We start from the raw sequence: 16,690 nt of genomic DNA on the forward strand, positions 1-16,690 counted from the left end.
TTTAGTTTTACACATACATTGTTAAACGCATAAAGAAAAAAAAAATATATAGTAAAGTTTGAGAAGGGTTTTTATATTTAGTATGACTGTATCCACATCAAGGGAACTGCAGGTTCGTTTAATTCAAATCGAAATAGCAAGGGCTTCAGAAATCTTTCAAACTCACTCGTCATTTTAGGCGAGCAAGATCTGCCCATCCTTCTCAACAGAATTCAAAAAGGGATTATGTATATATTTTGATAACTGTCGCCGTTTAGCCAAGGTCAAAGGAGCAAAACTCTCCTTTCCTGCCGTTCTATCGTCAAAATGAGCAACCACCGAACTTTTGTAAGGTGCAAAGGTAGTGATAATCATATTAGAAGGCTGCATTTTGATAATTTTGCAGTGCAACAAACTTTCCATAGACGTCAGAGTAATTAAACACGTATAGAGGTTGCTGTTCCTTGTAAATCTGCCATCCAAATGTAAGCCAATACTTAACACTGGTACTCACTAGAAGAGTATAATATCAGCAAGTCAGCAAGAGTAGTTTCCTGCTTCATGGAAAATGTGATATTAGCCGATTTATCTGTATTAACTCAATGTTCAAGCCAAATTGACAGGGAGAAAAATTCTTCTTGGACTAGTTCGGAAGTATGCAAGCTTAAAAAAAATATATTTTAAGAAACTTACGGTACGATACCTAAAAAATATTTTGTACGGTAATTAAAATACAAATTTTATTATTTTTTATTTTGTTTATTTATTTTATCGAATACTACTTTAATATTATGTAAAGTAAGTAATAATATATAATTATAACGCAATCTTAACTTATTTTGTGTTCAAAAAGAAGAAAAATTAAATGAAACAAATGCAGGTTTAAGAAATATGAATCTGTATGATGATGATTTAACTCTGATCCATCGATATCTCCGCATTATTTGAAGAATCCTTTTGAACATTTTCAAATACTTTATTTAACTCGGGAGTATCCTTTATTGATTTCAAAAAGTCAAGCAGTTGTTGATTTTTATCTATAATAAAAATAAAGGGACATATGAGAAAATTGTAACTAATTTAATTTAAAAAATATTATTATTTTATTTACCTGCTTTCGGAATTTGTAATAAAGCGGAAACGGCTCTCAAGGCGGAGCGCTTCAATTCGTCTTGTTTCTCATACTCTTGTTTTACTGAATTTGCCTTAACTCTGTGTGTGCAGGTTTCACGAAGTTGGCGGACAAATTGATCAAGTCCTACAAATTTACATAAAATATACATAAATATATTAAAAAAAATAATATTCTATTTATTATATGTATATACTTATTAAAACTGCATCTGGGCACAAAACAGCTAAGCGTGCTGTCATCAAATAAGTCAACATTTTTATATCATAGTGATCGCAAAGACCTTGTTGAACATGATCTAAGAATTGCATTACATCTACGCGATCGAGTCCTTGTTCTAACAATGTGTACATGCACTCAAAAGCTGCTTTTCTTATATCCAAGCCATCATCTACTGTGTGTTTAAACGGACCCATTTCAACTTCACGTATTAATTCACTCTATTCAAGAAAATCGTATACATTTTTTAATTTTAATTTTAAATAATATAACAGTATATATTAATTAATAAAATAAAAAACGAAATCAAAATTTATTGGTAATTTTTCAGAAATCACATTATTTCAACAGACGCAAATTATGTATTATAATTTTATGTTTTTGGAGAAAATTCAAAATTACTTATATTTAAATAAATAAAATTTATAAACATACCTTTATTTTAGTTTCGGAGTACAACCATGGTAATAAGGTAGGTAAAATTACTTATATTTAAATAAATAAAATTTATAAACATACCTTTATTTTAGTTTCGGAGTACAACCATGGTAATAAGGTAGGTAACAAATCACGCACTAGACTTGGTTTATTGTGCACTGCGGAGTTAAATGCAATCAATGCCACACGTCTGACAGACGGTTCCGGATCGCGCAATGCATAAAGAAATTCACCAATATTTTGTTTAAGTAACACATCGATTGGTTGAGGTTGATCAGAAATAGTAAATTTAATAGCTGAAACTACAACAGTACGCATAAGTGGACTTTTGTTGTGAAGCGCAACTTGAAGACGTGGCAACAAATCTTCAGGATTAACAAGAACCAGCTTGCCAAGACATTCTGCTACAACGTTTCGTGATCCCTCCTCAGTACACTCACAATATTTGAAAAGCTGAGCCCATATTGATGGTACCGATGGTAATAATTGGGCTAAACCATTTGGTGTATTAGAAAGTGATGAAATGACCTCTTTAAGTGAATGTAGTAATAAATATTGACGTTTTGGTTGAGCTTCAATTTCCTTAAGAATTAGAGGTAAATATGTTTGTAAACTACCAACGGAAACAGCACCAAGAGCATGACTTGCAGCACCCTTAACATCTTCAGAACCAGCTCCGAAGCACTCAATTATAGTTTGAGGTAAAGTAGGAATAAATCTGAGGTCAAAATGACGACCAATTTCTCCAACAGTTAATAAACAGAACACTAATTGCGTGTCAGTAACGGAAGAGTGTCTTTGTAAATCTGACAAAAGACGTTTTGCCAATGGTACAGCTTCTTGAGGACATTGTTGCGTTAATGCTGCAATGCATTTTGCTAACGAATGATAGGCCTGCTTGTGTAGTTGTTCATTTGTATTAACCACATTAACGCTGTTATCATTGCGTGATGTCATTGGTTCCATTAGCTTTTTAAGTAAAGAATTGTAATCTAAACCTGGTAATTGTGTACAAACAAGTCCTCTAAAAAGATCCAGGCAACAGGTGAGCGCTGCACCCTAATAAAAATAAAAAACAAAAAAGCATTTATTTTACTGTATAAAAATTAAGCCATTTTACTTACTTGAAGTAATGGTGACCGTACTAAGACAAGTACTGAAGGCAAAAAGTAATCATGTATACCAATCAATGCATGTGGTTGTTTACGAGCAGTGGTATTTAGTAGAATTAAACAATATTGTGCAACATGCAAATCAGAATCTGAGATTAAAGGTTGTATTTCAATAATAGCAACTTTTAACAATTGAGGTTTGAAATTTTGCGAATAATTTTCAACAATTTTATTCAACAAATCTAGCGAATGAAGTTTGAGAGCCCTTTGATTCTTACGCAAAAAGCTTCCAAGTATTGGAATAACATCGTCTAAAATCGGTGAAAAGTCTATATGCAATGGTGAGGCAGCGATCATTGTAAGCGACTTAACAGCGCTTAAGCGTGTAACTTCACTTCTTAAACGTTCCATGAAAAGAGGAAGGCAAACAATTAATTCGGGTTGAAGAAAATCTCCCATATTAGCAATAATCTGACCCATGCATGCGATAGCACGTTCTTTAACTTCCTGATCAGCGTCAGTTGCTTTAAGTTTTTGTAATGTTGACGAATAAACGTTTTCAACAAAAGGTGTTATATCAAAAGAGTTTGTTGTAGGTCCTAGTGTCGGATCAATAGGACGTAGAACTTTAACTAATTGCTGTAAAACTTGCAATGCTTCCGTTGCGATCTTATAAAATGGATCGAAAACTGCAGTTACGACAAGTGGTACTAGTAATGATATATGCGAATGAAAAACCTCCGGCTGATGGTTTTGTAATAGTAAACACAAAAATCCCAAAGCTTCGATCTTCATATTACTAGAAGTATATTTATCATTTAGAGAATAACTAATACCGGGCATTATTTTATCTAAATATGGACCAAGTGCACCTGGCAATGCATTCAATAATTCACGCAACAATAAAAAGCAATCCTGACGTGTTTTAATTGATTTTTCTCTCATTAATGGTTGTATAGCTTTAACAATATGAGGCAATTGATCTAACAATAACGAAATTGGTCCAGGCATTTGCTCCATTGAATCAGGATCGTGTATTATATCATTAGCTGGACGTGTATTACGTAGAAGTGCTATATATGCATGAAAAACATCAGATTTAACATTTTCTTCGCGTTCCTTGAAACGTGATATTAATGCCGGACTGAGATTCCTATAAAAATCTTCAACGAGATCGGTACGAGTGAAAATCAATGATTCCAAACATTTTGCAGCTGCACGACGTACTTTCCAGCTTATATCATCGTCGTCACTATATGATGATTCTTCAGAGTCTATATAATCTTCATCTTCAGTATCCATAGCAACTCCTCCATCACAGTCATCTGCCTCATAATTGTAATTTGGATCATAAGTTACATATTTAAGACATAATTCAAGTATCTAAAAGGAAAAAATTTCAATATAGCACCTATTGGTATAAAATGGTATATATATATATATATATTTACATAAAATATGTAAAATAATTTATAAAATTATACGTATAAAAATGTATATAAATATATATATAAATATGTATATAAAACATATATATAAAAAATATATATAAAATACATATATATAAAATATATGTATATAATAATATTAATATATTAATTATAGAAGTAAGTATTAGTGTTGCTGAAAAAGCTACGCTTTTTTTATATGGTGACAAAGAAGCTATATTAAAATTTAGAAGGTTTTCGAATAACAAAGAAAGAAAGAAAGGACAAACACAAACATTTATTTAATTTTATTGAAATTTGGCTGACCATACAACGATGTTTCGAGTATTGCCAAGTGCTCATCATCTGTGGTCTTAGGAAATAATCGAATTTCTTAATTAGTTAATAGTCCGTATATAATTTGTTTGGACTGCAAGTGCCAGGCTTAGAACTTATGCCTGTCTAATTAGAAGCTATGATTAATCGTGTTTATTCACAAGTAGCCAAGGCTGCGCAAACTTTCAGTGCTCTAGTTCCAGGTTTTTCGTCACTTTTTTATTTAATTAGTGACATTAACCAAAACACTTGCCGTGGTTTAAATTAGAACGAGCTTGTAAACTACAGCTTTATTTGGAAACACAAGTTCAACAAATTAAAAGTTAACTTTTGAGTTTGACTATTTTTTATTTTCAAAGCTATTCTTTTTGCATAAAACACCATTAAAACAATGCAAAAAATACAATATAATGGAAAAAAGAAAAAAATGAAATTGAAATATATTGCAGCCGAATGACATCCATATCTAATAAAAAATAATATCAATAATAACAGTTTGGCTGTAATACATATAAAAATAACATTTATAATAAAATATATATTGGCACAACAGAAGATCACAAATACGAATAAAACAGACGTAAGCAAAAAACATATTTTATCCTCCATTTTTTGTCAGAAATCGGTATCAAGATACCAATAGTGTGAATAGTTATTAACAAAGAAACAAAGAAAACTCCAAACATAAACATTTTTTAAAGTAAATAATCTTTTCTTTCATAAGCGGATTTACTGGGCATACCTACACTAGCGGCAACTTTACGCTTAAAAATATTTTCTATTACGTTTACATTATCGCTAAAGTTAAAGTTTCAACTTCAGTTTTATGTAAATTTGTGTTTAATAGCAAATACACCTAACACCTCTTCTATTAAACATCTGTTTTAACCATCAAGCTGTCGCTAGTGTAAGCTGATAGTCTCATCGGTACATACCCACTTATGTTATGTTACAAATTAAAAATTTTCTTACTAAATTTTGTTTATAACATTTTTAATAGTGCTAGTAGTATTTATACGGGGAACCCCAGATTAGTTTTACTATTATTAATCATACTAATACATTTTTCCTTTGTTTGCTAATACCTTGCAACACACATTAAAATCAATTTGAATCATTATGCGACAAAAAATTCCAGCACGTCGAAATCTAATTCAATTTTAATTTTATATTTTATTTTTTAAATATTAAATTTTATAAAACAGACTTTTCTAAACAGATTGATTTTTTTTTGTTGTTGTAAATGTTCTGCATTTATCACAAAAAAAAAACAAATATATTCAAAACAGATTTATATTTATACACAATTTTACTGTCGCATAATGTATTCAATATAGCACACAGACTAATTAAAAAACTTATGACACATGCATTTACTCGTTATCGATGTAATTCTATATGCAACAATATTTACACGATGTGTTTTTATTACACCTAACAATAAACTTTGAAAGCAAAACATAAGTTAATATTAAATTTAGTGTAATCACTCAATTCTCAATAACTTATGCGTCATTTCATTTCATTTGTGCAATATAAATAGAAAAAGATATTCAATAATTTATATATATCAAATAGTATAATTAATTACCATTGAAACCTGGGGACGAACCGCTTCTGGACAACGTATGACAAAAGCCTCACAAGCTTGTAAGCAGTACTCACGTAATTCATCATCTTCACGTTGACTATACTCCTTCAATAGCAACATTGCGCGATCAATATAATTGCAAAGACGATGCCCGGCTTGACGACTATTATATTTTAATTATTATTGATAAATATTTCAAATAGAATCACATTTACTCACCATATTGAGGCCAAGCACTGAATATAAGTTCTTAAAGTAACCGAATTTTTTGGTTTTTCTAAACCTTCAAGAATATGCTCAATGACTTCATTGTAAGCACTATTTTGTGCCAAAGTTAAAAGATGAGATAGAGCAACAATGGTGCGTTTACGAACAGCCTGACGTGAAGATCCCAACTGTGGAAGCAATGCTCTCAAAATGGTATTATGAAACGGTACAAGAAAATCACCAAAACGTGAAAGCAAATCAGAAAGTATATCTAAAGCTTCTAGTTTAACTGAAACGTCTTCCTATAGAATTTAATATATGTTTCGAATAAATTTAATATATGACAATATATTATATACATATATATATACATATATATTTCAAATATACCTTTTCAATAGCGTTACTAAGCTTTCCTGTAATACGTTGGCAAACGTTTGGCGCTAATGAATTAGAAGTTTGCGGTAATTCTGAAATCACAGTTTTTAAACCAATACTGGATATATCACGCAATTGTTCAGTGCTGGATATCATATTTGCGCATAAAGAATCCACTATCATCTCAACTTGATTCTCTTTAACCTTATTAACCAAAGGACCTAGGCATTTTACCGCTAAGTTCTGTACCTCACCATTTTTATCCTCCAAAAGCTTTAGTACCATACGCACTACTTTCTTTTCCGACTCATCATCTAGTTTTATGCTATCTTTTTGTAATTCCGTCATTAAATCATTAGTGGCCATAAAGCGAAAATCCTTGTCATTAGATGTCATCTGTTGAGAATATAAGTTTATTTGTTAAATAATGTATACAAAACTAATGGTACAATAACCATTAAATAAATTCCATGAACGCCTCACCTTTTCGAGCAAATTTGCAATTTGATATTGGTGATTCGCCATGTTTGTCTAAAAAAGTTACAAAAAAGTTTATTTGTTTATTAAACCACTTTTTTGATTCTTATATATTTACTTTTTGTTATTTAGCTACACTCTTAATAATGAATAATTAAAGAATTTAGACATAAAACAAATCACTGTCCTCGTAAAACTTCAACATACAATTTTTGTTATTAAGGAAAGATTGCAGCTTTGCCGGTCATAGAAGTAAAACGAAACACAGCGTAATAAATGTGCACAAGAACTATGGATTTGTGGAACACGACGTCTACAACAGCATTTCCATTGTAATATTGACACACACACAACCATTCTATATGCGACAGAATGAACATAACAACTATTTTCGTAGTACTTTATTTGGAGTTTACACTGTTTAGATTTTGATAAGATTTTTCTGTTCAACTATTATTATGAATAAATTTTATATAAAACAAACACTTACATGTGTTGGTACATATATGTATGAGTGCAAAAATCTTGCTAAAATTTTGCCAATGTAGACGTTTTGGCAACTACAACGTTTTGACAATGTTACATTTTGGTAAGTTTTTTTATATTCAATGCACATTTGTATAATTTTCGAAATATTCCATTTAATAAATATTTTTGAATTAAATTAAACCGAAAGTGTGAACTGCAAGCTTGCCAAAATCTAGCCAGTTTGGAGGCTGGGTGAAATTCGATAATTGAACTAGCATAAGACAACTATTTTAAACCATGGGGTCGTATGCTCAACCTTTTAACCTTTGATTGAGTAATAAAGTACATAAACATATCACAACGCCTCACTAATATCACAATCACATTGTCTCAGTTAGGCGGTTTCACTCATTATATCAAATGAGAATGATTTACTATACAAAGTGTCTCTATATAAATGAGCTCATTTACAATAAATCAGCTTATTTTTGACCAAAAATGCAATCTTTAAATATAAATTTTCCACATTACATGATACGAAAACGTATAAAATGTAAACAAATGCTGATATAAAGTACGAAGAAGGTATTTAATAAAATGTTTGTTTATATTAATTAAATATGTAATTGATATATGAAATGTATATAAATGATTTATTTAATTAATTTTATATATAAATTTTTTATATGATATATTAATAAGTGAAGTTTATAAAATTGTATAAAAGTTCTATCAGCTGCATAAATGAAGTCATTATTATGTGAACGGTCAATCATTAATATAAATAAGCAATTGCCTACATGAGACAGTGTGAATGTACTATAAAATTGGAATTTTTTTTGAAGTACAAAAATTCATATATCTTTAATAGCATTCATTATTGATACATCTAGGCTTACCTTAAATAAACTAAATCTGGGAAAGTCATCCATTTTTACAACAGAGAAAATTTATTTTTTTAATTTACAAACTATTTTTTACAAAAAAATAATTAAAAATCACTGCAAACAGAAATAAATAAATTAATACTAGGAACTACTTTTTAATGTTTAGAATAAATCGTATAAAATCGTAAAATGTGTCAAAAGTTTTTTTTGTATTCCATTACAGTTATAAAAATGAATACTACAATTTATCTTGATATACTGTTCTGTATGAAATAACAAAACACAATGGACCAATTTACATTATCATGAACGTAACATGAACATAAACTTGAAAACCGGTTTCCGCTAGATGAGAGAGTGTAGAGAGTGTGATGTTAGTTCATGAATTTCAAGCAATGAAATTTGCTGCGTTTTTTTTAGCTTGACACACATACATGTACAATGTCATGTTTTGCTGTTTGTGAATACTTCAAATTCCCAGCGGGACTTTCAGCGCTGAGGGAATCGATTCCCTCAGCGCTGAATGGTAATGCCTAGCGCTGATTATTCAAATGAAACTCCTAATTACTTTAACACGTGCATGTCATTGCGGGCAAGCGCTGAATCGTTCGATTACCTTTTCAAATTTGTAATGCAACATTTCAGCGCTGACATGCTCGCTTACCTTTTCGAATTTGTAATGCAACATATCAGCGCTGACATGTTCGATTACTTTTTCGAATTTGTAATGCAACATATCAGCGCTGACATGTTAGCTTACCTTTTCGAATTTGTAATGCAACATATCAGCGCTGACATGTTCGCTTACATTTTAAATTTTACCTATGCTATTGATTTTTAAATAAAATACTATAAATTTGTTTGGATAAATTATATTTTATATTTATGTTTTATACAATTAAAATATTAATATTTACATAAAAAAATATAACATACTTATATAGATGAATATTTTTCTGGAAATTGTTACTAACACCTTGAAGAGATTTCCAGACTCGACTCGATCACTTGTTCCGGCTTACAGATGACTTGAGTACAGATGACTTAAAGCATCTGTAAATACAAAAGTATGTTATTGTATACGCTAAAGTTAATTATGTACAATATACCATACCAAAAAGTGCTGCTGTCACATTCTCTAATGCTCTTAAGAACTTCTTGCCTTGGGTACCATTCTCCAAAATTCCAGGAAATTTTTCGCGTAATTGATTGTTTTTTAATAACGCGTCTCATTGATGCAGTCTATAAATAACGTAATAGATGAAAAGAAATGTATGAATTAGTAAAATTGTTACATGTGAAAATATTAATAAGTTGAAATTGAAAGTAAGAAATATATATAATTTAACTTACAACTACTTCAACGGCAGTGATTTCTTCATTAAATTGAATTAAATCCTCCTCAGTTTGAATTGTAAAATTTTCCAATTGAAACAGCTGATTACCCCTTGCTTTAGAATGACTGCATTCGCAGCACATTGGTCAATTAATCGTTCTTGACGCAGTAGCTTCTACATAATACATAAAACAAAAATTACAATTATCATTTTAAATATATTTACTTAATTTTGCATATACTTACAGTGAGTTTATGTGAAATTACAAATTATATTTTATTTATATTTTTGTTTTTTATTTGATTTTAAAAATTAAAAATTGTTCACTGTTCGCACTTCACTAAAATCGAAAGCAGACTAAATGTATACAATGTAGGCAAAACAAGAAATTTTTAACTCATATGCTTTTCTTCTTCATTCTTTTATAATTTCAACCCCGAAATTGTCTATGTCAAACACAAATGTCGAAAACAAAGAAAAATAAAAACGAAGAGCTATTACCTCCTCGCTTACTTTTTCAGCGCTGGCATAATGGTGCCGCTGGGTTTCTGTGCTATACACTACTACACACAAGCGTTTTATACGTTTGCACAAAACAAAACAAATTTCACTCTAAATGACACTTCATGGTAGTGTAAACTGAACTGTCAGTTCATGTGAGATACTCATCATGTCATTGGCATCAAATTCTGCTGCATTTGCATTAATTATCACTAGTCAATTTGTTGCTGGATATCTTGCCAATAGGTTTATTTGGTACTGCCAACAAAGACCTTCCAATTAAGAAATCTGCAGATGATAAAGCTACTCTATCGTCACAAGTGTCATGCAATGGTATGAACGAACGTGAATTCAAGCAAGCTTCGACATGCACAAGTAGAGTATGCAACTGATCATAGTAAATTGAATGGGTACCGACAAAGCCTAGTTAATGGTTCTTCGCTGACTTAGCGACAGCTTCACATAGACCGCCTTGTATGGTGCGCCAGATGGTAGAAAATGCTATTTCGTGCCTCGATAAGCCAATTGCTGTTGAGAATATTCATTTTGCAAAGTTTGCAGTTCCGAATCCATTGTCACGAATCGGGTATGCGTTTATAAACGCCTCAGAGATGAGATCTTTAGCTAATTCGATGAGCACTGCTTTGCTTAACATGGCCACAAAGATTGCTACGTAATCCTTCCTTACAGTTCGTTTTTGAGCCAATTCGTACATTAAATGGACTCCAATAAGCTACGCCAGATGGCGAGACAAGGTGACCCGAGTCTTTGGTAAGTTCGCCATACGCTGTTTCAGAATTATGTGTTTATATCGCCTGCAAATCGCGCATGAGTGTGTTCATTGCTTGACCAAAGTGCATGCCTATATAATCCAATATTTATACCAAATAGCATGCAGCATAAGCCGTGCATCGCCATGAGATGTATTTTGCTGCAGCTGTGATATTATGAGCCTAGCCAATATGTTATCCTTAGGAAGTATAATCGAATGACGCTATGCCTCTGTCGACCTCGTATTATATAGGTGCCCACCTACCCGTAAAATATTATCTGCAGTGGTGTTGGTGACTGTATTCCATGTAATGAGTTTGCTGAATGTGAATATGGGCTGTGCCTTTTGCAGCTGCGTGAGGTCTGCTGTGAAGTATTTTGTTTGTTCACCTGCACAGATGTATAAATGTGAGCGCAATTGTGATGTCTCTTTTTACAATGCAATACGTTTGCAGTGGTGAGCAATAGCTTGTCAAAATGTCTAAACTTAACAAATCTAACCTTACTCTTTGATGCGATGATATAACTAATGATTTTGCCATCATGCTTTATTACCAAATAGAGCACTGCAGCCATTGCCTTGATACTGGCATCACAACAACCAAGAAGTTGTGTTTCATCTTCGGATTGCATGCCATAGTTTCACAGCATCGTTAAGCACTTGGTTTTAAGTGAGAGGTGTTGTGTCATTGGAGCTTACACGATAAAAAAGCTCATAGGATAATGGATCCCAATGTAGGTCAAGAACTGTAGTTTCTGCCAATTATTGATTGACTTCAGCACTATTTGATTTTCATTTTCTGAGACGGAACTGACTCTCTCCCAACACAAATGAGACATTGGTCACCAGTTGAACTCCCATGCCAATAGAAGGTACACTCTTAAGGAAATCGTCTACATAGAAGTCGTTTAAGATGCATAGAGCTCGTAAGAAACCAGATTTAGCTTATTGTTGTTCTGGGAGTTTAAGTAATTGTATCTGCCACATTGTATGCGATTGAAATTTGCGAATAGGTTGATCGGGTGATTCTCGCCAAAACATTTGTTGCCACTGCTTATGACTTTCATCGACTTTCACTTGCCTGAAAATATTTTCTACATCAGCTGTACGATGCTGCCTAATATGGCGTTTACATTGACCGAAAATGGCTCATTTTGGTCAAAAATCGAAAATGAGTATCGAATGGCTCATTCTTGCATATAAAATTTCAAGCACAAAAATGAGCAATTTTCTCACATTCTGTATGAAAGACGTTCGAATGCATTCCACATATGTTCCAAATGCAAAGGAATCTATTGAACATACCCTAAATGAAAGCTCTTCATGGCATTTTGACAGTTTGAAAAAGCTGTTTTGACATATTTACAAAAAAATTTAAACAAATGTTTGGTGGTTGCATTTTCTTTAAAACGATGCACCAATTTTTGGAACTTCTACTTCCCAAAAATAAATAAATCGAATCTAGAAACAAGTTTTCAGTTTATATTGTAAGGTTTGAAGGTATATTTAACCTTTGGCACAGACCAAAAATTAAATCAACATGCAAGTTGAAAAATCAGCTGTTTGAAATGAGAAAAAATGAAATACAACGAATGTAAACACTTTCAAATGACTCATTCAGAATGAGCCATTTTCAGCCAGTGTAAACGCCATATAAGACGAAGCAAAAGTTAAAGTAACCTGTATTGAAAAAACAGACAATTGTGTTTTATTTAATGAGATACTATTCTATGTTTTTGCGGAAGCATTCAAAACGACGCGAAATTTCATAACTTTGTGATGTGGAATGTAATATACCTGAAATGTGTCACCTGACATAAAGGCCACATATTTTTGCTTTAGCTGTGAGTTGAATGCCACTTTTCGTTTGAGCTGGTGAACTTGCTTGAGTACCAATTGATGTGAATGACGAAGTGATGGAGCATCTAGTGTAAATGGTATTTGTATGCAATATCTGACATCATTGATATGCTTGTGCGTATCTATGAAAATGCATTCGCAAAGATCAACTGTTGTTATTTGTTCGCCTTTAGACATCAACTCGCTCATCATACATTTCCATATGCAATGCCATAGATTGTTCTGCCTTGTAATTATGCCTGGTACCTTCGGCTGGTGCAAGTATAATTCAGTCTAATTGCGTATTTTGTGCCACAGGATCATCAAATTTGCATCGAACCATGGCATCTGCCAACAATTGGTTCCACTGGTCAGATCCAAGTAATGCATCGATACCATTTGAGACGCCAAATTTCGGGTTTGCCAAGGGTAAATTGCGCAAATGCTGCCAATAATTTGCAATAAGATTGTCACAGATATTGCTGAAGTAATTTTTTTAATCACGTAAAATTCAATCTCCCAGCTAAATAATTTATTGAACATGGAAAATATACTTAAAACTGCCTGACCACCAGTATTTGAGCGATTATTATTGCCAAAGTCTTGTATTTGTAATGCGCTATTCCGTTTGCGCAAAAGCCAGCTGATTAAAATACTTAATAGGGATGAGACTTTGGTTTGGTTTCCATTTCTTGCCAAACGTTGCCAACTAAGCTGTGAGCTCGTGTATCCAAGAACGTAAGCAAATCTGCAAAAAGAATTTCGTTGGTAATATGGCTCATAGCCCATGCCTTCTGCGAAATGGTCGGTAGCTTGGATTCTATAATAGGTACCGTCAATGCATCCCATTGATCTACCGGACCTGCATGACCGAAAATGATCGCATCGATTCTCGCACTGTATCAATCACCGAGAACAACGCAGATGTTGACTCAGCCTGTGGTGAGTTGAAGCTAATAAGTCGGGCCACGTATATTTCAGCCAGTTGTTTTAAATTGTTATATCTTGTTCCCCACACTTCCTCGTAGCTGAGAAATTAACAATGTCGAATTATCGGGCCATACACTTTGAAATACTTTGTCGTCCGAAACGTATTAATAGTCATAGGCTGGTAAGGATTCTTGAGAATACGAATCAGGTAACATACATGGCGTCGTTGAAGGAATTATTACAAAACAGGCCGCTAGGAAACTCAAGATTACATGGAATGTAGAGTCGGAAGTCAAGGCAATTATGAAACCAAACCAGTATTGCTGAAAATTCTTCGACACTCTAGTTGAGTCAGAATCTTTATGCAATAAAAGAGGAAACAAGAAAAACCTTTAACAAATATATACGGGGGAAAACTCCGAATCACGGGATTTGTACAAGGCTAAAAAACGCGAATTTAAGAAGGCATTGAGCAACCAAAAACAGGATTCGTGGCAGGATTTCTGTTCTGTTCATGAAGGGGACCTCTGAAGTAAGTCGATTACAAAAGACGTTCACCAAACACCCGGTCTCCAGACTTGGTTTAATATGAACGAAGGATGGTGCCATGACGGAGACTGTAGAAGAGTCATTATGTACTCTCATGGAAACCTATTTTCTAAAAAGTTTCAAATATAACGATCAGTGGCCTTCTCCAAAAAAAGGAAATAAACAGTGAGGAAATATTTGAAGCAGAAAGGATAGTGACCACAAATACAGTTAGGAATGCCATCTTGACATTCGCTTTATTTAGACCACCGGGGTTGGATGGTATATTTCTAGCACTCTTGCGTTGGGGAATGAATCTGCTCGCAGGTAGGCTCACGGAAATATTTAGGGCGTTACTGGCAACAAAGTACGTCCCCACAGGGAGCTGCCCACAGGGAGGTGTGCTTTCACCATTTCTGTGGAGCGCGACCATAGACTCTCTACTTCAACAGCTACACTTTAAATGCATATACACAATACATTATGCAGACGACGTAGCACTGATGGTGGACGGGAAGTTCCCAGATACCATTAGAAACGTAATGAGAATTGGTTTCCAATGCGTCGAGCAATAGTGTAGGAAACAAGGCCTGACTATCAATGAGGTGAAATCAAATACTATTCTCTTCACGAGAAAGAGAAGTCTATCAATGGAGCTCTTACAACTTTTGGAAAATTACATCCGCATTTCAAAGTCGGAGAAGTATATAAGAGTTATTCTATATAACTAATTGACTTGGAATGAATATGTGATTGAAAAGATCGGAAAAGCAAATAGAACTCTATTTCAGTGTAAGAGAGTGTGCAAAAGACGATAGGGGCTAACCTAGAAAGCAACGTAGTGAATCTACACGATCATAGTCAGACTTATTATAATATATGCGTCAGTTGTCTGGTGATGTAAATCCACCCAAAACAATATTAACACCGGCGTTAGAGGTGATGTTAGGTCTGCTACCATTAGATTTATATAAAAAGAAAAAGGTGGCACTAGCGGCAACTCGCATGAACTGGAGTTCCACGTGGAATCACTTCGGAAATATGGTGAGCCATCGGAAAATTCTTAACATCGTCCAGATTCCGGTCAAGGAAACGTAGATGCCATTGATGATGATTATGAGGAAAGTTTATGTGACAGAAGTGTCCTATAGAACACTTATAGTGGACGGCCTTCTACATGATGAATATGAAACGAATGAAACGTCTTTACCAATGACTCCTTGATGAATGACAGAGCTGGGGCTGGAGTTTACTCCTAAGAGCTAAAGCTAGAGTGCACTTCACATCTAGGAAAATATGTTTCCGTCTACCAGGCGAAACTTATGGTGGTCACACATGCTCTGGATAATCTAATCCCAGGTGTTTTAGAAAAAAATAGCACTAGACAACCAAACAGTTATTAAAAGCATGCAAAAGACGTGCGTAGTCAACAGCTTAGTACAAGAATGTATCACGAAGGTCATGGAATGTGCTCATGCAAATGAGGTGACAGTCATATGGGTTAAAAGGTATATCGGTATTGAGCAAAACGAAAAGGTGATGGACCTTTAAATATCATGTAATAACTTTTGCGGCCCAGAGCCCAGAATACCATTGACATACAACATGACTTCAGCCTATATCGATAAGTGGATAATATGTGGTGAAAGATGAGCACTTGTAAACAGGCTAAACTCAAGATGCCAAAACCAATGGTCTATGAAGCAATAATAATAATAATAAAAGAGTATACGTGAAAATTGCCCAACAGCCGGTACTGCGGCCAGAAGAGACCTATTGTACCAGTTTCACTATTGATTAAACAAAGCTTAAAGCTTTGTGAATAAAGTCTAGAACTAAATCTAGAGAAGAGTTCTTAATCTGTTCTGGTGACAGAAATTCTTTATGAAACAGGTTTCTTCTGTGCGTTTCTTAAAGCTGGACAGTCACAAAGAATATGCATGGTTGTTTCCTCATCTTCGAGGCATAATCTGCATTCCGAGTTAGCAGATAATTGTAGTTTATGAAGGTGATATTTCAGACCATAATGACCTGTAATGAAGCAATAAAAGTGCTTAGTTATCCGCGGAGAGCCCTACGTTAGCTGACTTTATTGATAACTGGACATGGGAACTTCAAGCAGATACTTGTAG

The 16,690-nt window shown here is 33.4% G+C and overlaps 1 protein-coding gene across 2 annotated transcripts; it reads right to left on the reverse strand.

The window, feature by feature from the left end:
* Positions 1-774: 774 nt before the first annotated feature.
* LOC119689837 (cullin-associated NEDD8-dissociated protein 1) lies at positions 775-7,585 on the reverse strand. 2 transcript variants are annotated; one of them, XM_038104754.1, is made up of 10 exons: positions 7,415-7,585; positions 7,303-7,350; positions 6,832-7,215; positions 6,454-6,743; positions 6,235-6,397; positions 2,893-4,263; positions 1,850-2,827; positions 1,308-1,551; positions 1,091-1,237; positions 775-1,016 (listed from the first exon to the last, which is right to left on the reverse strand). In XM_038104754.1, exons 2-10 carry the CDS (start codon positions 7,342-7,344, stop codon positions 892-894), a joined length of 3,744 nt encoding a protein of 1,247 aa, XP_037960682.1. In that variant the 5' UTR covers positions 7,345-7,350; positions 7,415-7,585; the 3' UTR covers positions 775-891. The 2 variants fall into 2 exon arrangements, with proteins under 2 accessions (XP_037960682.1, XP_037960683.1); XM_038104755.1 differs by having other exon boundaries at positions 7,504-7,581.
* Between the last annotated feature and the right edge of the window lie 9,105 nt (positions 7,586-16,690).

This window comes from Teleopsis dalmanni, chromosome X (genome assembly GCF_002237135.1).
Source record: "Teleopsis dalmanni isolate 2A chromosome X, ASM223713v2, whole genome shotgun sequence".
NCBI lineage: Eukaryota > Metazoa > Arthropoda > Insecta > Diptera > Diopsidae > Teleopsis > Teleopsis dalmanni.